At 32.0% G+C, this 24,430-nt stretch overlaps 2 protein-coding genes and 1 long non-coding RNA gene across 13 annotated transcripts in view; 2 read left to right on the top strand and 1 right to left on the bottom strand.

Annotated features, from left to right (window-relative positions):
* LOC105195643 overlaps positions 1-24,430 on the top strand; it is a 133,524-nt gene that overhangs the window by 97,750 nt on the left and 11,344 nt on the right. The gene's annotated exons all lie outside the window — the stretch shown is intronic.
* LOC105195641 (protein ECT2) lies at positions 5,489-21,623 on the bottom strand. Of its 10 annotated transcripts, none has more exons than XR_005574530.1 (18): positions 21,235-21,623; positions 19,100-19,310; positions 18,834-18,972; positions 18,544-18,753; positions 18,005-18,151; positions 16,696-17,880; positions 15,894-16,028; positions 15,634-15,832; positions 15,081-15,217; positions 14,611-15,010; positions 14,087-14,527; positions 13,852-14,006; positions 13,440-13,525; positions 12,653-12,745; positions 11,319-11,493; positions 10,621-10,650; positions 9,779-9,975; positions 6,108-8,962 (listed from the first exon to the last, which is right to left on the bottom strand). XR_005574530.1 is itself a non-coding variant. In XM_026136408.2 (16 exons), exons 1-16 carry the CDS (start codon positions 21,293-21,295, stop codon positions 9,865-9,867), a joined length of 3,885 nt encoding a protein of 1,294 aa, XP_025992193.1. In that variant the 3' UTR covers positions 6,108-9,864. The 10 variants fall into 10 exon arrangements, 6 of the variants coding, with proteins under 6 accessions (XP_025992193.1, XP_025992195.1, XP_025992194.1 ...); XR_005574531.1 differs by having other exon boundaries at positions 12,707-12,745; XR_003268868.2 differs by lacking the exons at positions 6,108-8,962; positions 10,621-10,650 and adding an exon at positions 5,489-5,633 and having other exon boundaries at positions 21,235-21,295.
* LOC105195639 lies at positions 21,787-22,650 on the top strand. The gene is made up of 2 exons (XR_850713.3): positions 21,787-22,544; positions 22,621-22,650. It is a non-coding gene; the product is annotated as an uncharacterized LOC105195639 (long non-coding RNA).

The raw sequence follows: 24,430 nt of genomic DNA, 5'->3' as shown, positions 1-24,430 counted from the left end.
TGTAAAAAATTCTTAATGATGTGGGTGAATTTTGATCCAGAGTAGTGTTAATGTAAGAAAAAAAAGACATGAGTAGCGTTCTAAGATTATAAATTTTCATCATTAAATAGAATTAACTCAAGTGTAAACTGTATTAAATTAAGACGCGTCATCAAAATTGAAATTTTGTAATTCATATTTATTGAATTTAAAACGCAATTTGTCTCTTTTCATCTGTATTACAGTATTCATATTTGATTTTTTAATTATAAAAATCTATTTCTAATTTCTTTGAAAAACTAATGGCAATAATTCTGGGGCACAATTTCGATTAATCGAAAATCGATATGTATTCGGCTAATGTTATATGAAATGTATAATCGTGCAGCATAATACAATATACAGTGGTGTAACATTTTGTGACAATAGGCACGTTATCGCATGTAAAATCAATAAATCAAACCACGTTGGCGCGTCCACTCACAAAAAGCAACGCGCGGGTATTAATTAAAATGTCAATTTACATGCGTATTTGTATGTAAATAAGAGCAACATAATCGAGCGGCGCAACGAATCGAGAAAAATTTATTAAGAGGGTATATCGTTGAATTCTGTTCTGTTTAAAAAAAAAAAAAGAATTTCCGCGAATAAAAAAAGGGAAAGCGCGACGTCACTCTCGCTTAGATTGTTTAAATAAAGACATTCGCGAAATAATGCAATTTCGCGGAAAGTAAAACGTCGCAACGTCGGGGGTGAATGGGATTTTAAATTGACGTACCCCGGTACGGGGGAAAAAAGAAGAAGCAGACGAGGACGAGCGAACCGACGAGGCAGAGACGGAGAAAAAGGGTGGAACGCGGCAGGATGTCTCGGAGGGCGAGTAAGACGGAAAATAAGACGATGCGCGGCGAGAAACGCGAATGGAAAGAATCCGGCGAAGTGAATGAGCGAAAATTGAAGGCCGCAGCTTCCATTCCAGCTGTGGCCTTCAAGAACCCCAACCCCTGTGTGAAAATCAATGTGAGCCGCTCTCTGTAGTCTCGCTACTAACCGTTCTGATAACGTGGCTTCCTCCTCCTCACCCTCCCGCCCTTGCCGTGCACCTAAAAATACACGTGCGTCTTTATGCGGAAAGTGAAGTTGCCACCAAACGCGGTCCTGCAGTACAGAGGCAGTCGAGCGCATCCCTTGAAAGATCTCCATCGGGCTCTGCGGCGGTGGCGCGGGCGCGGGCGATACGCGGTTTCAGCTTCTCGAAAGAGACGCGCGCGAGATGTCTGTCAGGATAGACGATTAGAAAAATTAATTTGTCAGCGAGGAATGTAAAAGTAAGAGCCGAGCTGCACTCACGAGCCAGCTGGAGTTAATATAATACAATGGCCTTGTAGACAGGTACTCTCGCTGGAAGCTCGCGCTCGCGTTATTGAGACTCTCTCTCTCTCTCTCTCTCTCTCTCTCTCGCAGAATTTAATTTTCGCACCTTAGAGCGAGGAGGCGGACTCGTCTCGGTTCTTTTTGACGGCGCGTGAAATTCCGACGGTGCAAACGTTCAAAGCACCCCCCCGGTATCTCTCTTGGTGAAGCCCCGCCGTGAATAGCTCTAAGACGCCGCTCTCCGACAAGCAGCGCGTTATTAATTAGCGCGTTATCCGAGAGACGTGATACCGGTATACACATATATTATATCGCGCGACGTTCTAGGACGACGCTACGCACGAATGTAAACAGAGCGTAATTAACAGCGGGATTGAGATATGCCTACTTGCAGGCTCCATTTCGAAGTTCCCGATGCATTTTGGCCGCGATGCGCGGCGGCGTATGAAACTCAGCACAACAATTCCACATTAGTGGGTAGTAACGATAGTGCAAATTGGGCGAATCGTATGTTCATTATTCGCTCGACGATTATGCACCGTTACCGCACTTCGCGGCCTATGTAGATGCAATTGCGATCTATAGTACTTCGCTAATACGATCGCATAATTGATGGATTGAATATAGTTAATTATTACGGGACTCCATCAGGGCGCCTTCAATGGCAATTAGTTAATTATGACGTCGCACTGAACAAATTGGCGATTCCACGTGTCTGATGGATTAAAGGTACTCTCAGATCCCGAGTGTAACGCCTTCGATTTAATTCGTAATGTTACGCCAACTCCCGTGTCGTTTCGACGACGCTCGTTAATTCGCGCTTGTCTCCGAATATCAGCCTTCGTGGTAAATTTATTTCGTTACAGCTCCCCCCGATTATCGTCCAAAAACGCTATTCAAAGTGATCCGCCTGCTCCACGTGTGTTCATTAACGCGATACAATTTTTTACCCTATGCTTGCGAATTTCCCCCGCGTTTACATAACACGCGCACAGTGAAATAGCGGGATTCGCGTAACACCTTTTTTCTTTTTCTTTTTTTTGCTGAAGCTCTCCGGAGAAGAGGGCACGGACAAGAGAGGAACATACGTCAAACACCTGGATATTACGCATCGCGTAACTTCATCGTAATCCCGACGTAACGAAGCGGTCGTTTCATTACGGGTGGACGCGCGACAGTGGGAGGGAGAGAAGAAAAAAAAACACGCGTATCAGACTGATATTTTCCGGCGAGTTGGCAGTCAGAGACATCACGGGATGCACGATCAGCACGTATGCATATGCGCGGCGAGCTATTTACTCGCTCGTAAATTCGCCCCGTTGCATATTTGCCCACGCACGTAAGCGACATACGCGCGGCCGTAATAAAACGTTTCCGCTCGCCCTTTCAGCGCATGTGTTGAAAAACGAAATGTTAACGAGACAGGCCATATATACGTTTCCACGTCTGGCTACGCAAACGTTTTCATTTTCTATCTGTCGAAAAAAAAAGAAAGGGGCGGAGGGGAGGAAAAAAGAACGAGCCACCTGGCTGCTCTTATTTGCTCCCTCGTAGTCGGGGCGTCTTTTTAATCAGGCAACTTGGCAACTCGCGCGGGAGAATTTCGCGAGTTTGCCTTATACATTATACCGTCGCGTTCGTTAATTAAGAGATCGCGAACCGTTGGAAAATAGTCATACACGCGAAATAGCTCAAAGAAAATTAGCCGTAATTCAGCATCGTTCGGCGAAATAGGCAGGCCATTAGAAAGTTCACGCATGCATGCGATTTCACGCACGTGTGCTAATAAGAGTGACTGCATATTTTGTTGAATAAATAGATACAATAAATTGATGAGAAGAAGTGCAAACCTCTCCCCTTTTCCTTTCCTCGTAGAGGAAGTTTTCTAGATTCCTGAAATGCAAAGTTTCGAACTAAGTTCCATAACGGAGTTATGGATTTATTATTTGGTAATTATTTAGCAAGATCGCCCAACTTCGCGGAGGAACTCAATTTAAAACTTTGTATTCTAGAAATCTATTAAGTTTCTTTTAACAAGCATGCGGCGGCGATTCTCGTCACCCTCGCAATGCGAGAAATGCAAGAGACGTATCGGAAGTTACGGATTATCGGAGATTTGTTTAAAGAAATCAAACATAAAGGATAAAGCAACATTTTTACTTATTGTACTGAGAAAAAGTTATTGAAAAACTAAAATATTTAGTTCGATTAAACATTAGGTTGATTCGACAATTATATAGTTGCACATAAAAAGGTGTGTGTATGTATATATATAAATTCATTCATGTTAACTATTAACACTTTTTGAATCAAGAATTAATTAAATCAACTCAATATTAAACTAAATATTTTAGTTTTTTAATAAATTTTGTTTTCAGCATAAGAAAGAATAAACAGATTATCCTACTTATTGTATTAAATGTTTTTAAAAATATTTTATATATTTTTTGAAAATATTTATTTCATATTTTTCAATAAATGTTGTTCATATTAAATAAAAATATTTTATATTTCAATGTTCTTTTAAAATAAAATATCAATAAAATACATAGAATAGACGAACAGTACGCATTCAACAATTCTCTTCTACATATATCGTTCGATAAAATTCTGAATGTAATCTATCAAAAAAACATACCGTTCATCGGATTTATCTATCTTCGGGGTATCTTTTGTCAAGTACAGTTAAACTTCCGCTTGGCGATCCAATCAAAAGTTAATAGTATCAGAGAAATGAGAGGTGAATGCTTCGCGCGAACGTAAAGAGCAAAAAGGTAATATCGATTCTACCAATTGCCGAGTTGTAATTTGTATCGGGTCTTCCATTGAATGGAGGCGCGAAATGCATCACTGTTAATCGAGTTTACTGTTTCGTAGTCTATTTCTGCGATGAAAACCTTACATCAGCTATTCCAAGCGCGTTACGCCTTTGTCGATGTTCGATATCAGCTTGCTCATTTCGGCAAGTAATCATATTTCCACGTTTATCCGAATACAAATGAAGCTGAGCGAGTTTACGCTGCCTTAGGCATATTTAATGTCATCCGTTTTGGCTCATTCTTTAACTTCAACTGCTCTGAATAATGTACAATATACGTATAATACATATATGTACATATATAAATGCGTTCACAGTTTATATAAATTTCAATTTTTAATTTTAATAATAATAACTATTGGTTCTTTGCCAATATTTCTGTATATCACTCTGAATAATTAAAATTGAAGGATAAGACAAAATAAATAACGTTGCAATAAATACAAATACACATATATGTATATCTGAAGCAACATGAACTCAGTTTAACTTTATTTGTAGATAAAGGTTGAAAACAAATTTGATTACTGACGAAATCAGTACAAGCTGGCAAATATTTTTAAGAGCATTTACTTTCATTAAAATTTTTTCCTATCAACAATTTCGTGTATTTTAATAAAAAATTTTGAGGACGTAGTAAATGAGAATATAATAAAGTCTAATTTTATGAATTTTCGTGTTTAAAAAAACATTCTCGTGTATTCTCTTCACCTTCAATTTTACAAATTGAAACGCACGCAAATCAGAGAAAATGTGCAATGCTCGTATTACTCGTATCTGAAAAATCTCATTAATATCGTGACGTGTTGTGATGATATACGGATTGTAAAACAATACAAATGATATACAAATACCATCTGCAACAATTGTAATTTATGAATAGTAGTAATAGAAGACTGATAGTAACATTACCCTATAACCGATAATATGATTTCAATAATTAGTTACTGTAATGCAATATTACTGTTCTAAGCTAACGTTTATACAGCTTTACTATTAACTGTGTATGTTTCCTTAAAGCAAGGATACGCAAATGGGCCAGATTTAGTTCAGAAGGCTATCCAATACAATCCATGATATTTGAGTTTGACGAATTATTTTAATATAATAACGTAAAACAGTATATGTTCATATTGTTTTAATATATTTAATATATATAAATTCTATGTACATTTAACTCCTGCGGCTTACGGTATATAAATTTTATTTTTTACATTTTACTCGTCAAAACATATAGATGTTTCCATCAAGGATATAAAACGTAAAATTTGGTCAAGATATATCAGTGAAATAAAAAGAGAAAGAAAAAGAAAACAATTTACAATTATTTTTTTTATTAAGCTTGTCACATGTGTATGTATAGTAAGAAATCTAATCTGTTGCCCGAAACGAAAGACGTCCGTCTTGGAATAAAATAAAATCTTGGCCACTTCCACATGTTTTCGATGAACACGCGCTTCTTCTGAAAGTGCAATAAAACGTGTGAGACGCGAATTACCAAAACAATTTGTCAAGCCGTATTAATTTAACTTCTTTTATCATGAAGATAATGTTCTTAACATTTTAAATTTAATAAAAATAACTTATCAATGTAATAATATAAAACAAAAATATTCTTTATACGAATTTTAAACAGCATCTGAACGTTAACTATTGACGCTTTCCACATTTATTTCCATTGTTATTTCATACATATGGAATATATGTTTATTATTCATATTAATCTTGTAAAAAATTACATAATATGCGTATTTTTTAAATTGCTGATATGCTCATCCAGACTAAAGTTTCATATACTCTAATAAATACTTACTATCACGTGTCTAAAGGTTCAGAAAAGGTGAACGAGTAAAGAAACGCTAATTTCGGTTTACATAATATATGTTAAATTTATACAATTACAGTATTAATAATGTATAAATAATAACTGCGTGAGAATTGTAAGACGATATATAATTTTAGGTGTATAGTAAAAAATGTTTTTTACATTACATTAGTTTCTGAAATACTTAACATTACTATTTACAATGCACCTAAATCAAGGACACTTGTTTTGGCATATCACCACGCGACTCTCATATCTCGGCACCCAATTACTCTTTGCAGTAAAAGAAAATAAAAGATTTGAGAAATAAATCAATTGCGCATATAGAGAGTGGTCGACGCGTTCCGATGCAGTTGACCAGCTAATATTTTATTTTTTAATATTTTTATAGAAGACTGGAAAATACGCACAAGACAGGTGTCCGAGTACAGATATTCTCAACTTTCTACATGTCGTAGGAGGACTCGCGAGAATAGCAGTATACCTTATATCGATTCTTACGTTGAAAAATTGCAGCAATTATTAAAGATTTCTGTTTTTTATATTATGTCAAACCTACGCGATACCACATTAATCAATAGAAACTGTGTAAAAAATTTTATTTGTCCCGCAATTCGTACCACTATTCTACTTATCAGTTCTTATAAAGTTAATATTATTTATACAAATAGTAGTGTGCTTATTTCAAGTATGCGCACGAATGGCACTTTAAAAAAGCACGTTTTCGTTATTACGGGATACATTTTAGAAAGTATAATGGTACCGTATCTTTCACTGGTTTGAAATAAGACAGAGCAAAATCGGAATCTTAATAAATAATCTAAATTAAGAGGCACAAAATATTATACGAGAGACGAAATCGAGAGAAACTTGCATCTCTCGATTTATCTTTTTCGTGAATCAGGCACATATATAAAGTACATTTAATCATACAAGTTTTATTCGTACTCATTATTCATACTCAAGGCACTAATTATCAAAAGATGACAAGAGAGAATATAATCGACAATATAAAACTGGATAACCTCTTATAAGCAGTGATCGAAATACTTTCTTGGCAGTCAACAATCCATGCTGATTTTCTTTAATCAATCAATATATATAATGGATAAAAGAATATACCGATACCATATATTGTCAGACTTCTCTCTTGTGACTCACATGCGGTAGTACTTGTAAAAAATTAAATGTCGCTTGTACAAAGTTATATTAAAGCTTAATCCTTTCTCAGTTTTTTACTTTTAATTACTTTAGAAGTGGCACTGGTATCATTTTGTAAGAACAGATAGAAAAACCGTATTATATTGATTGAATAAAGACTAGGAAAGACCGTACAGGAAAAAAATCATTCTGTGCTTATAAGATTTTCCCGCCAAGTACATTTTATAATCGACTATTTTGCATTTAAACTAAATATTTATTTTTCCATTTTACTTCGTATTAATGATGCAAAAATAAACTTTAGCTAGTTTTCAAATAATGGACGATAAAGAAAATGCTAATGCATAGAGCCGAAACATACAATCGCCAAACAAAACACTTAGGAATATTCGCATTGCAATACAATAGCGAATATATGGATGCATACGTAAAACAATCTTATGCATATATGGCCTGCTTTCAATTTTACGAACAAAATTACAATGGCAAGATGTTGCTATATCAGGCAACACAAGTTTTGCAACTATTAATAAAAGCTATTAATGTTGCATAAAATCAAATAATAATGAAATATGTAAAAAAATAAACTCTTTTAGAGTGCTATGTGAAAGAAGAATCATGATGTATGTCTGCATGCTCAAATTAATGTTTAACATGCATTTAATTTTAAAAAACTTATCAATCATGATTGTTTCACATTTATTACAATACATATTGTAAATTATCTTTTATATATAATTTTATTCACATAATGTGTTTCTTCAGTCAATTATTTAATTGTAATCGAATTAATTGATAGTCAATGTTTTAGAGCATGTGCAATTAGGAAAATCTTACAAACTTGACATCGAGAGTAATTAATGCTATAATGAAAGCAAATTGTTGATAACCTGTTACTGTACATTATATGTACATTACACAATTTATTCAAACTTGTAATTAAACAAATTGAAATTTTTTATTTAAACGGTTATATAACAGCGATTAATAATTATGAAATATAACAGAGAACTTTAAGACAAATATATAGTTTGCATATTATTTAAAAAATATTATTGATTGTACTTAGTGTATGATTGTATTTACTCTATTATTTTTCTCCATCATATGTTTATCTTACCATTATGTAATTAACTATACAGAAATAAGCAGTGTTTTCTCGTTGTTCAAGTCCTTATTTTCAATAATATTTCCAACATTGGTAATTTTTCATTTTTATCTGACACAGTCAATCATACAGAATTATGCACAGTACAAAGATACAAAATTGTATAAACATTTATGAAATAGTACAGATTTTAAAAATCTGTTCTCTTATTTCAATTACACAACATCAATTGATGTTAAAAAATTGTGAATTTTCTATTCTTTTGTGCGATTATTTTTCATAAATTTTAGACATATAAAGTATTAGTAAATTGCATTGTCTCTCCTCGTAATAAACCCAATCAAATCACAGGTCATTGAAATATAATAGTATCTAAGCAAACGTATCAAATTTGTAACGGATGGCAATATCCTTGTTATTTAGTATATTCGCTATATTGGCACATAGCAGTATTGTATTTGTAATCATTAAAATTTAACAATGCTTTCATTTTCGGATTTGAACATTTTTTACACGCACATACGCCAGACTTTCTTCCAAAACTTAAGTCTGTATGAAATATGAATATTTTCAAGTCTTATTAAAAAATCTACACAGCACCAGTATCTTCGTTGATAAAGTAAAACAAAGCCGCACATAAATTTTTTTATGGCTCAAAGATCAGACCTCCTTTTGTATGATTCCCGTTGAACAAATTCTAATGAATAGAAAAACAGAAATAAAAAAAATAGTGAGTAAAATCAAATTGTATTTAAATTGTAGAAAATTTTGGTATCAAAAACATAAAAGTTACTATTTTTATTAATTGGAGAACACATTTACTTCATGCTGTGGTTAGCATTCTTGCCTAATTTATTCTAAAACAATTACTTCGTCTATTTTTTGGCATTGAGATTACGAATGGGATATATTAATTAATAAGACATTAATGTTATTTTTTTCTTACGAATTATTGATACATTTATTAAGAGAAGTTTTTGCACATGCCTGCAGTGTCATTGATATAAGTCTGGCTTTGTCGTTAAAATAACGATTAATCCGAAAAATCCGAAAAAATATTTCCGAATCAATATAATTTAATGATATATAATATATCTCCTAGAATAATTTAATTGATTCAACGCGAAGAGCGAATTGTATTTATATTAAAAAATGATGGTTCTTTATCTTATCTTATCGGCGAGTAAGAGTGGAAGCTAAGAAGGCATATACAATAATTACAAGAGATAATACATAAAATAAATAAATGTTAATAATAATAATATAACAATAACTAGGCATTATTGGCACTAATAACAGTAATATCATTTTTTATAATGATGCATCCGAGGATAAGGCGATATTTAGGAAATTGTACTGAACTCTTATAAAACAGTAATGGTGAAAAATGACAATCATAATTTGAAACAGAACTGTGATGGATAAAAATGGTTACAGCACGTCTTCGGGCCTTCTCCGCTGTATATAATTAATGTCTTAATCACTATAGATGATATATATTAATTTAACATACCGCAGTGGTTTGTTAAAAATGCACGTCTCTTTGTTCAGAATACTAAACGACTGTAGCAAAAGGAAGTATGACTTCTTGCATACTAATTACAACCTTCGTAGCGAAGCCATACTTAGAGCCTTTCGAGTCGGCTGATCAGACATCGGCGCTACTAGAACATCTCTATTTGGAGAACTTGAATCGCCATTATCCAGCTCCTGGAAAAAGATAAGACTTAATATATTCATTCCTCATTTTCTTATTTCCTTCAAATATAAAACTGAAAAACAGCAAAAAGAAAATATTGACATTTAGAATTCATTTTGAAATATAAAGTAAAGAAATATGTAGAATTCTTTCTTGTTTTCTTCGCGTGCTATATGCTTGTCAGCATATATATATAATGTGTATGTATGTACACACATACACGTTAAATTAATAAATTAATAATTCATACATTATCAGTAGATTATAGAAATGAAGTATAAAAGAATTAAGGGAATTAAAAATAAAAAAAAATATAATTTGCTAGATATAATTGTAATATAGTTATTAATTATATTTCTTAACTTTACTTTGTATTACGAAAATGTCATATATAAAATTCTTTAATTTAAAACAAATTTTATGAAAGGAATGAAAACACCAAGTTTTATGAAATTAAATCAAAATAGCAACTACAATAAAATAATATTAAATTTTTAATAATTTAACGTCATGTAACGTCATTAAACAATAGTAATACATTTATTTTGTAAGTATTAATATATATATATACATAAGTCAAATAAACAAAAATAACTTTTAATTAAGAAATAAATAAATAAAAAAATTCCAATATATTTATTTTATAACGTACTTACATGAAATCCTTAATATAGTTCATCCATTGACTTTAAGTCAGCATGAAAGTATTAGAATTATTATAAATTTATTATAATTATTATATATTTTTCTATGAAAGCAATATAGTAGCAAAAATTAATAAATTGTAAAAGTATTGCGAGTAAAAGCAGCAGTGTAAGATAAAATAGAATTATTATTTTAAAAAATACAAAAAATAAATCTGGTTTATAATGAAAAATAAACTAAATATTTTAATATAAGTTTATTTAACATAGTAGAAAACAAATATAAGAAAAAAGCTTGCAAGTATAAACTAATTTAGTTTCCTTCATAGTATGTTCTATATATCAGATACATTAAAATAAAAATTTGTAGAAGAATTAACAACTTCCTGTCATATGATAGATGTAAAGTGAAAAGAAAACAAAAAGAAAATCATTAGAAGTAAAAGAAAAGTAACAGAAGAAAAAGAAAAGCAATAAAAGAAAAAGAAATGCAATAGAAAAAAAGCAATAGAAGAAAAAAAGCAACAGAAAAAAAGAAAAGCAATAGAAGAAAAAGAAAAACAATAGAAGAAAAAGAAATGCAATAGAAGAAAAAGAAAAGCAATAGAAGGAAAAGAAAAACAATAAAAAAAAGTAACAAAAGAAAAAGAAAAGCAAAAAAGGAACAGCATGAATAAAGGAAAAATCTATATAAAAAAGATTCAACTAACGCTGATATTGTTGCAACTACCTAGCCGCATTTGGGCTATTTGTTGGTTTGTCGAAGGAAGAGTTTGTGTTGCTCCAAACGGAGACATAATCGTAGACATCGCTCTATTTAGTTTGCTTGGAGTTTTATTGAAACTAAACGCTCGGCCAACTTTCGCTCTTGTACGAGATGCAAACCTGAAGAAAAATACAATTTGAAAATTTTCTCATATAAAGATTGTTTAAATGCAACATTAAAACTTTTTTCCTCCTTAAATTAATAACTGTAAGGTCTTTTGCATACAGTTTAAACTAACATTTTGTTAATTATACAATAATAAACTTTATAGTTCATTTCACTTGAAAGGAAAAAAGTTTGTGGACAAACAGACACCTGTGTTATAAATCCACATAGACATTGTTATGTTAAGAAAACCAACTCAAGCAGACAATCACCTGCTATGGTACAAAGAAAATATAAGATATACATGCAAAATTTTTCAAAAAGATATTCAATCGATAATAAAACAGTGAAAATTGCACCATGGCTGTACTAGTAAGAAAAATATTTATTAAAAAGAAAAAATGTATGTAAATGTGTTTTCTTGTATTTTCTTTTATGTGTGTGCACGCACGTTCATACATATATTCATATAAACTATTCCCAAAAAATTTTGTTTTAAGTGGCAAATAAAATCAAGCAGCAAATATTAAGCAATTGTTAAGAAACTTTTTAAGCAAAATAACAATCGATTAAATTACACATTAATTATAATACTGAATATTTATTTATGTGAATTAAATAAATAATATAAAGTGAGAAATTAAAATCACAAGGAGTTAAAAAAGTATACGTATTCAAAATATGGAGAAAATACAACACTTAATCTTCATTTAAAAATATATATAATAAAAAGCTTTTAATAGAAAAAGCTTATGTTACATTATGCTTGAACTGATCAGAATTAGGTCTATGAAGAATTGTTTCTGAATAAAATTATATCTATTCATCACAGCATAAAACAGAATCATAAAAGCAAAAATTTTCAGTAGCGTAATTACAAATTTTGAGGCTTTAAATAATTACAAAAGTAGTTTTACTTTCTACTTTATCTACAAGACTATAAAAGACAGTTACAAAAAGTTATAACTTTTATTCATTTGATTGACGAACAATTTCTATTTTAGTTTATATGTAAATATTTTAATTCTTTTAATTATTTTTAACTCCTCTATATGTATATAAATGTGCTATTAAGCATTTACTCGCACTTAATAATAATTACGCTACTGAGACACTGTTGTGAAAATAAAAAGCAAGTAAAAAAATATAATCAGCCTTGGTGCGAAAACTGACGGTAGTGGGACATGTAACGTGGTTTCACACATGCTATTGAGTAGGAAGACATACGGGTCCATATACTCCAGGTAAAAATTATGAAATAGGCTCCTGTAACCAAACGGGTTACCCCATTATTTCTTTACATCATGCAATAACAGTAGAATATGTACACTAAAATATAAATCTTTTGACTGTGCCCAGAAATATGTTGGTGCCATTTATAAGATCGTTCAAATATAAATATAATTTCACAAATTTGCCGCCCAACAAATAATCTATTCGTTTTATCTAAATGCGATGACGAATTAAAATCCTAAATTTCTATGCAACTGTAGCAAATACTAATTATATATATATACTTAATATCTTTAACTAAATATCTATATTCATATTTTATTTAATCTACTATCACATTAGCTTTTTATTCAAAATATCTGTGAGCAAAAAAGTTTTTTAATTTTTATTAATATTCAAACAACTCAGATTTAAAGATACTGTTTAATATCAATATATGATTTAATAATAGAGGATATACTACTATTCGTAGTTAAATTTAACTACGAGAAGATAGAAGTCAGTATAAGAGAAGAAAGAAGTCAGTCCTCACACCTTTTATAATATTTGATAAATATACCCCACAAAAAAATAAATAAATTTCTACATAATTTCCTACACATCTTAATATGTAAAAAATTTAATTTATTATTACAGTATTTTTGTAATATAAAAGGTAATGTTATATAAATAATATATAAAAAGCAAAAAGAACGTAATTATAGCTTCAAAGCACAAATATACTCACTTAATTGTTTTCTTTAATGTTCCCGATGCTACATCGCTAGTGCCAACTTCAAGCTGATGCGAATCATATCTAATGAGTAATGTATCCTAATAAAGAAAAAAAACAAATAGGATGATATAAATTAATATTACATATCATAATGACATTTAAAGTATTTGTAGCATGCCAGCAGATACAAGCAGAAATTACAGCAAATTGATATCAACTGCATTTGCATTAAGATCGTTCCGCTGACAGAAACTGAACATAATGCAATAGAGTATTGATAACAGAAATGTTGCATCAAATTGTAATTTTTTTTTACAAAATTTGCAGTAAACACTTTACAAAAATTTTTTTCTCAACAGACTTTGTTGTTTAAAGATTTGTGTGTAAAATACGTAAATATTGTTATCAATAATATGTAACTTACAGCATCAGCTACACGGACAGCAAGAGCCATTTGCCTACATAAAGTCTGTAAATAATTCGTTTTATTTACTTCTTCATCAGTAATTATAAAAGAAAAAAATTTTTCCTTGAGTTCTTGAGTTCCTCGTACCACAAGCGCAAATACTTTGTGACATTCTGGAAGAAATCACACAATTAGTTATAATTTTTATTTTATAAAGAGCGCATATACTTTGCATATACATAACGATATTTACGATCAGTTTCTCGTATATCTACGACTTTCCTTATAGTACTTAGCGACAACATTTTGATATGTTTGTATGGCTTTCCTTGACTCAGCTTAATTGATTGTAAGCCATTTATAGTATTAGGACTCTTTAACGAGTTAAAAGCTTTCGATCTTTTCTTGCATATTTCAAGAGTGTCAGTAAAGAGGAACAATACTAAATGGTCACCTCGTCCACTAAGACCTTCTGTAACTTCCATTACATCACATTTACTGATAAATGACCTATGCGAGGAAACTAAATGCGGCGGACAATTATCAATCTCATTAAAGATATCGAACATTGCTAATTGGCGTTCCGTTTTCCTTTTGTCCTCATTTATATACGTCATCACTTTTTTAATACAGCTAATAGAAGCTTCTAGCGCGCTATAGTCTGGATTACTTTTGTCCGTATGCTTAAGAATATCTATCAAGAAATAAAAACATTCCGTTTGCATCCAAAACTTTACACAAATAAAACATTAACATTTTAAAAGTAATTAATCTTACCACTTAATAATAAACTAATACTGGGTAACCTTTGTATTGGTTTAATTAACAGCTCCTTTAAGCTTTGTCTACCACATTCCGGCATTGTCTGGCAATTTTTTAAAAAGGCGTGAAACCGTGGCTTATTTTGATCGCATTCCTCTAACATTTGTTTTGTATTTTCGAAGAAGTTGACATATGGAGGATACGCTTTAACTAAATCTGGTTCAAACTTGAGAAATATTTCACCGATGCTGATATCCTCTGTCCAATGAGAAGCACTACAGTGCAATGCCTCCAATAATTGTTTATGAACGTCATAAATAGGTGGAAAATTACCAAATATAATTTTTACTTCCGTGCTATTTAGCAACTCTTTCCCACTTTTGCCTATGAGCTCTTCCAATGGCAATTTGAATAACTGTAATTATAAAATGTGCAAATATAGATAAAAAAATAGAAAAACGCTTCAATAGCTAATAAATACTTACCGTCATAATTGTATTAAGGATTCCTACGTAATTAGACTCAGTTTCTACCAGTTCAAGAAACACTTTATGACGTTGCGATAAATTTTCTTTATTTATTGGCAAATGTTCTATATCGACTGCTTCTACCTCTGGAATATCTGATAGTTAGCAATAAATAATTTTAATACAATCTTCCCTTTCATATGGTTCATTTTATGAGTTCAACAATTAAATAAAAATATATATTACGTTGTTAAATATTAATTTTAGTAGTTTGGCATAAAATTTTTTGTTATACTAAAAGATACAAGCTTCTAAGACAAAAAATTAATTTATAAACTTTAAAAATATGTCAGTAACTTGTTGAATTTAATGAACCAGTAAAGAAAAGGAAGATAGTAAATTGTGATTTATTAATATGATATTAAAATAGGAATTTTATCACTTTTGTCAATTTTATTATAAATGTTAGACATATATTTAAATGTTATTATAATATAATTTTCATTTTTTCATGCTTATTTCATACAAAATCAAATAAATATAAAATTATTTAGAAAATAATATCACATACCATCTAGTATTATTTTATCCGGGCTTGCTGTGCAATCCAAAAAGCTTCCACTGACACTGGCTGGTGAATCCGCTCCATTTTGTAACAAATTAGATAATTGACCGCCCAACCAGGGGTGCTTTGATAATGTCACGTTCGGTACAATCTGTTGACTGTCTCGCCTACCCGTCGCAGTAGGGGACATAACTGTTTCTAAATACTAAACAATACACAAGTTTAGATACCAGAGTATTTAAAAAATGTATTATTATTAAACTTACATGTTCAAATAGATACTCTTTTTCATCAGCGGCTGCTTCATTTTGTACAGACGTCCAAAACCATCCGGTTTTGACTATGAAAGCAGATACTGCAACTAAATTTGGTAATATATTTACAGTGGACTCATCAACGACCTGTAATAAAAAAGATATCGACATTATGATACTTCGTTCTAGCAGACCATTTATAATCGCAACTACATATTATTTACCACTTTTTCTCTTACACAAATTTTTCTTATTTCATATTTGTTTATTTATGTAACCATAAGTTAAAAGTAAACTTTTAAAAGTGATAAATAATATTAATCATATTATTATTTTCATTATATCACATGTTATTTCTCACAGACAATAAAATCACAGAACAATTATATATAATTTAATACAATTTAATACATTTTTTTACGTCACAATACACATCATATTTTCAAGATAATATTATGTTTTGTGTGTGTGTGTGTGTGTGTGTGTGCGTGCGCGCGCACGCGCGCGCGTGTGTGTGTGTATGTGTACATATTACATTGATATTTTACATAAATAAATATAAATTCTAGATAAATATGCACAATGTTCACATGGACAAAACAAAGTCTTTTCCAAACTTAATATTTACCTGTGTATGTTGCATGTTGTGTATATTTATAATCAAATATTTTATTATAAAATTAGTGAATACCACATCTTCCAATTTTTTTTTTTTTACATAAAACCACGTAACATTTTATTGACAAAGAAAATCACCAAACCTCATAATACGTTCCAAACAAACAAACAAAAAAAAAAGAAAAATAAATAATACCATGAATAATGATTTATCCTTTTGTGTCTTCAAATCTGTGCATTCGGTTTTTATGTCGTGTGGTGCAGATGATACATTGTTACTTTTTCCATCAAATATCGAAATGTTTTGCAAACTGTGTTTAGTATTTGAAATTTTTCTAGGCACTGGGAAAGACTTGGATAAAGATGTGTTTTTCTTTTTGAAAAAAGTTTTCTCATGGAAACAATCGTCTGAATCGGTAGAAATATCTCGCTTAGTGTCGGAAAATATTGGACAAAAGGAAAAGTGACTGATTTTAGAGAAAATAGACGTATGTGATTTGGATAAACGCTTATTCTTATCATCTACGACATTGTGTAAAAATGTATCGCTATATTGTTCCTCACTGCGTTTTAATATATTCGGATGCGAACGCGTCTTCATAAATTTAAATTTTTCAAGCGTCGCCATTTTCGGAACAAATGTACAGGAATTAGTTTTTCTCCATTTTATAAATCGTTTGGGAATTATTTTACTTTTGGTCGTATTATTCTGTATGTAATGAATATTTTTACAATATTTTAAAGATAATGTGTTATTGCTCGTTAAAGATATACAAGGATTAGATTCATTATTTTTTTCATAAGATGGCGATAATTTTAAGTCATCGGGTTTATCTGAAAAGTTTAACGAAGTTCTACAAAAAAATACCTCGTTATCGAGACAGCTATCAGGAATATGGAATTTAGCATTTTTGTTGCTTATCATTGTCGACGTATTTGTTGGAATCGAATATTTATTTGATATAAAAATCGCGGAAGATGAATTAGATGATCTGGTCATATCTACACCAGAATCACTTTGCTCTGTGAAAGAATGGAACAAGTTTCCAGATTTAATAATTGAATTTTGCAAATCGGAACAATTATCATTCATACTGATAGCAGAATCATGACTGACATTATATATTGAAACAAAATCGTTCCATTGGTTATTATATTCTACATCATATGTACATGAGATTAACGAATTATTCAACGACGTATAACTCGCTATGCTGTAGTCAGATTTTGTTGTATTTAAAATTGCGTTTGAGTAAGGATTGTAAAGAGCGGAGGAAATTGGTTTAGGAGGCATTAAGGAAAGTGATTTGATGGATGTATTTTTAAGATATAAGCCCGTATTATTGGCTCTCTTGTAGAAAAGGCCGGGAATATCGACCACCTAAAGCATATGTATCATTTATGTAATGTGTAAGCGGTAAACTACAGCTGTGTGATGTAGCATCATATAAATTTTGTATACAGAAACAAATTTGTAGATTTATGAAATCTATATATCTACTTACGACATGAGTGCAACTTGGATCATCAATTTCGGTAGATTCACCACCTTGTTGCTCCAAAATCTCACACATATGTCTCTTCTCTTCTTCGGGAAAACCAAAGAAACATATTCTCGCCCCGTAAAATGGTTTCAGTTTGTAAGTCGCTATCTACAATTTGAATTAAATGTGTTTTAAAGAAAAGGAAATCGTCATCATAATGTTTTTGTTGGAGACCGAATGAGAACACTACGCCACTTCGCTATCGCGCTAAGCGCTCAGAGATAGCGATAGAGAGATAGAGAGTGCAACGCAGATTTTGCACTACGATTGTTTGTTCATATATAAACGTCTCTATCTTTTTACCGATACTTTCAGTGGTACTCAGCAAACGGTGTAGTTTGTTGAATTAGAATTTATTAGAGAATACATTAAATACGTTAAAATAATTATTAAAAATTAAATTAAATTAATGTGTTATAATTCTTGTATTCAATGAATTTTTTTATACGGTATCAAAGTTATATTTTAGAATTACTTTTCTGTTATCTAACAATACTTACCAATTCTTCTTTGTTCGCGTACATGGAGATATCATCTTTTGCATTCCATAATGCTATCACCCATTCTATCGACATGATAGGTAATCCAAATGTGTCAGCATATCTATATTTCTCTCCACTGCAATGATTTGCAATAAGATGCGTTACTTTAATACCCATCTCCTTCCGGATACTACCTCCCATACTAAGAATCATATTAGCTAACTTGCGCTGTTAAGAAATATATAATGTTACAAATGTATACACAAATCAATAACACATCAAAAATTGTTAATATAAATGAGACTGACCAGTTCATCCTCTTTAGCCCGAAAACCACTAAATACCACTATCGTGCCTACCATAGCTTGAGTATACATTGGTCTTTTGATACTAGGCAATGATTCCTTCTTTTCTGCCAGTTGCAGCAAAGCCGTAGGTCCAAGTACTCTAAAAAAAATTATACATATATATAAGTCAAATAACTGAAATTTGTTTTTCTATATCAGAATTATTAATGCATTTTAACTGTACATTTTAATATATGCTGTAAGAATATAATATATTATGTACAAACCTATGAGCACTCTTGCATAAAGCTTCATATTCGGGTCCTTCAAATTGTTTGAGTATAAAATAAGTATTGTACGTAGTGTCGTCAACATATTCTGTGCCAGTTTCAGACTTTAGTACAGGCACTTTGAATTGCTGAGCAGCAACATTAAGGGCAGGATCATTGCAGGTTGCACCAATCAAGCATATCCTTTTCTTGCGTGGTATTATTAAGGCTAACAAACAAATGATTGCCTCATTAACAAACTTTTTATAATTTACCCTACTTGTAATAATCATTTATATTGATTGAAATTTTCAGTAGTATCAATTTCACCCAAAAAAATGTTTTATTGATGCATGTAGATTTCTAGATGTCACAACAAAAATTTATCTCTATTTTTTGTATCTGCTAAAATAATGTTTGTCATATATAGAATTTATAGCAGCAACATTTTTAATAACCCTAGAAAATTTAAATCTCATTGTCAAAAATACAGTCAAATGTTATAACAAGTATGATTGGCCTCAACATGAATAGAGGTGCCACAAAAAAATTTTCTTTCTAAATTTTACAAACAGTTCAAATATAAATTCTGTCTTTGTTATTTAAATTAAGTATTAAACATATGCAATATCACAATATTTGCTAATCATTTATCTATTTTAGTTAATCTTTTGCAATTAAAAAATGGTAGTTGTACTTGCAAGACCATTTTTTTTTAGTGTTTATTACAAGAAAACTTTTAATAAAATAAGACATGATTTGAACGTTTCATTTTATAGTCTTTGTAGTGTCCAAAAAGATAAAATAGCAAAATAACACAATATTTTTAATATTGAAAGTACTATTTATTAAATTCTAAACATAATATTATAATACAGTATATAATAATTGTAAAATAAATACAGAATTTCCAAGAAGAAAGAAATTACATTAAGCTTGAATGTGCATTGTTAGAAAATATTGCAAAAATATTACATTATTTTTTTTAAATATTAATATACAAATTATACAATACTACTGTATAATTTATATATTAATATTTAAAAAGAAGTATTGTTATGTACAATGCAATAATTGCAAAACATTGTTATTATTAAATAAAAAAGATAACTAAAAGCGACAAATAAGTAGTTGTTTCTCAGTAATTATTAATTAATTATTTATGCGTCCACGTAAATAATTAAATAAAAATTTATTTATCGATAAATTACGAGTACCGTAATTTACTTAAGTTTCGACCAGCTAGCAGAAAGATTTGTTAGAAAATTCTATTTTTAGCCGTGTCAGCGATCCTGTAAAATTCAAACATTGTTATACAAAGTACACAGGCTCTATCTCGTATCATAGGCAACGGGAAGTCGCGTATACATGTATACATCTGTACGCACCATTCACGTGCTCCGAGTAAGATAATTAACTTGCGAAAAGCACGAAGGACAGAAAGAGAGAAGAAGATAGAGGGAGCGGGAGTGAGAAAAACAGAGAGAAAGAGGAGCGAGGGAAACTGAACGAAGGAGGGAGATAACAGAAACAATCACGAATTACTGTAGAAAAATAGCTTTGTAATTTTCAAGGAATCTCATAAGGATGCTCGTCATTCGGAAAGAGGAACTACTGATCTATAATATTGGTAAACCAAAGACCGAATATTGGAGAATCAAAGACCGAACTTGCGTTCACACACTAACGGACGAGGGTTACAAAAGATTATTTTCTCCCCCTCCTCCTATTATTTTTTATCCTCGATAAATGACATTGCGTATGCTGTTCATTTTAGAAAGTTTCGAAAGGATACTGTGACATTGGCCGACGTGACGAATCATGAATCGCAAATTTCGGAAAATTTGAACGCGAAGAAGAATATGATGGATCCGTCCGTTAAACGAGCATGTACACGGAGCTTCCGTTTTCATGCTCCAAGATTTTCCGTTGGAAAACGCGAGACTGTCGTCGATGTGGATTCGCGAAATCGGCTGAGGAGGAAAATTCAAAATCGTACAAGGGTTAGGCGGCGGCGGTGGCGACGGTGGCGGCGGGGTCTCGCGCGAGCGAGCGAGTGAGCAAGCGAGCGAGCGAGACGACCGCGCAACAACGACGTCACCGTTCGCTCGACGGCGCCGTGGATGATTTAACGTTGACAGATTCGCGCTTACTTTTGGTCGCCTCCGCACTATTTATATCGCCGATACTGCCGAGGACGCTACGCTCTTCCATCTTGGCACCCTGGTACGTTACAACATCGGTCTGCTCGCCCCTTTGTACAACGCGCAAATCTTGCCGAACGTGTCCTCCCGTCTCCGACGTGCAACGACACTCGTCCGTCCCTCGTCGGCGGTTATTTAAAATGCCTATCGTGCAGGCAACGGCCGCGAGGTCCTCCGCACCACCCTCGTGTCCAACATGAAAACGTCACTCGCCCGCACTACCTCGGAACGGATTACTGCCTTCCCGAAATCGCACTCAGGCAGAACCTGCGGCATTGACGGCGACCATCAACCAACGGCACCAAGCACGATTTGGCCTCGTCCTTCCCTCCGCGTACGTTCCCGTGTGTTGTGTTCACCCCACCACCGTGGACCTTTTCGTTGAGATTGCCGAAACTCTCGTTGTCTCTCTCGCGCGCTACTCCTCCGCCAGTGCTGCGACTCTAAATACTTTTCCACCAGACTCCTACTTCAAATATCACTAGGTTACGTTTTTCATCATTTTTTTTTTAATGAACACATTAAAATAAAAAATTAAATTTAATGATTTTTAACGTTTTAATATATATATATTTAAACGTAAATATAAATAAAATTAATAATATTTAAACATTTATGAATATGAAATATACACATAGAGGAAGAGAAAGGGGGAGGAGAGAGAGATTTTCGCATAATTTTTCTGAACAGCTTTTTTAAAAAATAGTTTTTCACTAAATTATCAAAAATCATTAAAAACCTCCAATCTTGTCCAAAATCACCAGCATGGTAACACTGTCCGCGGCTGCGCGCCGTCTATCTATCTCCTTCACCTCTCTATACTCCCTCTTTAGCATCTTTCTCGCTTCGTGGGTCGTGCGCTGCTAACAGCGAGAGCAAATAGGATCCTTCAGCTACCAATCACGTGGTTCTTTTCGTTAGGATAAACAAATATGAAAAGTAAATAACTTGTCGATTTCTATGCGAAGTTTCTTATCTTTTTAAAGTTTTTTCCTAAAGAAAGTTATCTGATTATTATACTATAAATTAAAATAAATTAAAGAATTACATTATTTAAAATTCCAAAAATTTCTAACGGAAAATCTTAATTGGAGCATAAAAACAAAAGTTTCGCACGAAGGAATTCCTTCCACCATGGTACGAAGGCTGATAACGAGACGTGATGTGATGTGACGTGACGTAGAGTAAGGCAGAGAAAAATGTAGAGACGTAAGAAATGTGTTGGATGTCTCATCTAATAAGTGTGTCGAAGAGACGAGGTGAGTAGTATTAATATATAGTATTATTAGACTATCCGTCAGACTTAAGCGCTTACGTCTCAAACTCTGCCATCAGCCGAAGACAAATCAATAAATACCCGTGTTTCAAAAAGGCGACATTGCTAATTGAAGTTGACAGTATCATCGTAGTATACTACCATCCTTTAAACGATTTGACGACGCCATACCAAAATTTCAAAGTGATTCACGTAGTGGGAGTTTTTCGATACAATGGAAGAAGAGCAATATCAATCCGTGATTCGCTTTTTATTTTTGGAAGGAAAAACGTGCGAAGAAATAAAAACGAAATTAGATGCCGTTTATGGGGATCATTCACCATCTATGACAACCGTCAGATATTGGTTCAACGAATTCAAACAAGGTCGTTCATCAATTTTTAATAAAGAGCGCACAGGCCGTTCAACAAACGCGACTACTGAGAGAAAATCATTGAAAAGGTCCACGACATGATTCTCGCTAACAGCCAAATAAAAGTGAGTGAAGTAGCAGAGGCGTCCAATATTTTGCATGATAACTTTGAAATGGAAAAGCTGCCGGCCCGATGGGTGCTGCGATTGCTCACGGTGGACAACTGGATACGGCTATTTAATTCGAATGTTTGGCCTGAGCATTTGGTCAAGGTGCTTATGTGCAATCCATGGGAGTTTTTGAATCGAGTCATAATCGTTAGTGAAACATGGATTCATTACTACACATCGGAGAACAGGGATCCACATGCATGAAAGGTGATGATTACTGTTTTTTGAAATGAGCAAGTGATCTTCACCGACTATTTGCAGAGGGAAAAAGCTATCACAGGGTAGTACTATGCTGATTTATTGGGCCAATTCAATGTTGCATTGAAGAAAATACAGTCTCAGTTGGCGAATAAAGAAATTTTGCTCCACCACGACAATGCACTGGCTTACTCTGCAGTCACCACAGCCAAATTGATCGAATTAGGATACGAATTGTTGCCGCATTCACCATGCCCTTCGGATTTGGCCCCCAGCAATTTTTTCCTGTTTTCAGACTTTAAAAAAATGTCTCAGTGGACAGAGATTCATGTCGTATAAGGAGTTCATCGACGAAACAGACGCCTATTTTACAGAGTTCAACAAATCAGATTTTTCGAAGGGTTTAAAAAATTGCAAGGGGCAATGGAAAGTGTATCTCCTCTTAAAAGGGGCTTACATTGAAACGTTGGACTGCTGCAAGAACTCCTACGTTACCAAAATGTTCAAATCAATTTTTGGATTTAAATTTTAGTGTTGACGATATTCTTCCAAAGCTTTCTATAATGAACAGCAAATCATTTCTTGATTTGCACAAACGCAATATCATTTCTTGTGGAAAAGAAAAGAAATGATGGGGAAAAAATAGTCTTTTGTAATCTTTGCTCGTTTTGAGTGACTATTGTAACAATTCAGAATTTCAAATCGCGATAATATAATTAAGAGTGTCAAGATCATGTGATCGAAATAAAGATATGTAAATATCATGTTAAAACATTATAAATGCCTAATTTTCCAAATATTCATTTATTTTTTATATTTGCAATAAAAATACATTTTCAAACTTAGAAGTATCTGTCTTTCGTATGTCTTGTTACTTAAAATAATACCAAATTATTATAATTGAAATAAAACTTAACTCTTGAAATATCAATTGGAATATTACTTTAAATTAAATTATGATTGAATTTGTATCCAAAGATAAAAAATAAATTATGTAATTATTGAATTAACTAATTATTTTATAAAAATCTGTACAAAATTAATCATAAAATATTAGTACATATTAATATCTTACATTGAATATAAATACAATTTTAATCAATCGTGCCTATTCTTGAAAATATGGATACATATATAAATTGTAATTTT

The sequence above is a fragment of the Solenopsis invicta genome, chromosome 4 (genome assembly GCF_016802725.1).
Source record: "Solenopsis invicta isolate M01_SB chromosome 4, UNIL_Sinv_3.0, whole genome shotgun sequence".
Classification (NCBI taxonomy): Eukaryota; Metazoa; Arthropoda; class Insecta; order Hymenoptera; family Formicidae; genus Solenopsis; species Solenopsis invicta.
The sequence above is the reverse complement of the archived record's forward strand: the minus strand, read 5'-3'. Positions and strand labels throughout refer to the sequence as shown.

Bases quoted from the DNA above. Each gene is read 5' to 3' on its own strand.
- LOC105195641 (XM_026136408.2), bottom strand. From the start codon at position 21,295: ATGGAAGAGCGTAGCGTCCTCGGCAGTATCGGCGATATAAATAGTGCG. The intron at 17,881-18,004 runs GTAAGTAGATAT...CATATGCTTTAG, and splicing joins ATCCAAGTTGCACTCATGTC to GTGGTCGATATTCCCGGCCT. The intron at 16,029-16,695 runs GTATTATTTATT...TTTTTATTACAG, and splicing joins AGGATAAATCATTATTCATG to GTCGTTGATGAGTCCACTGT.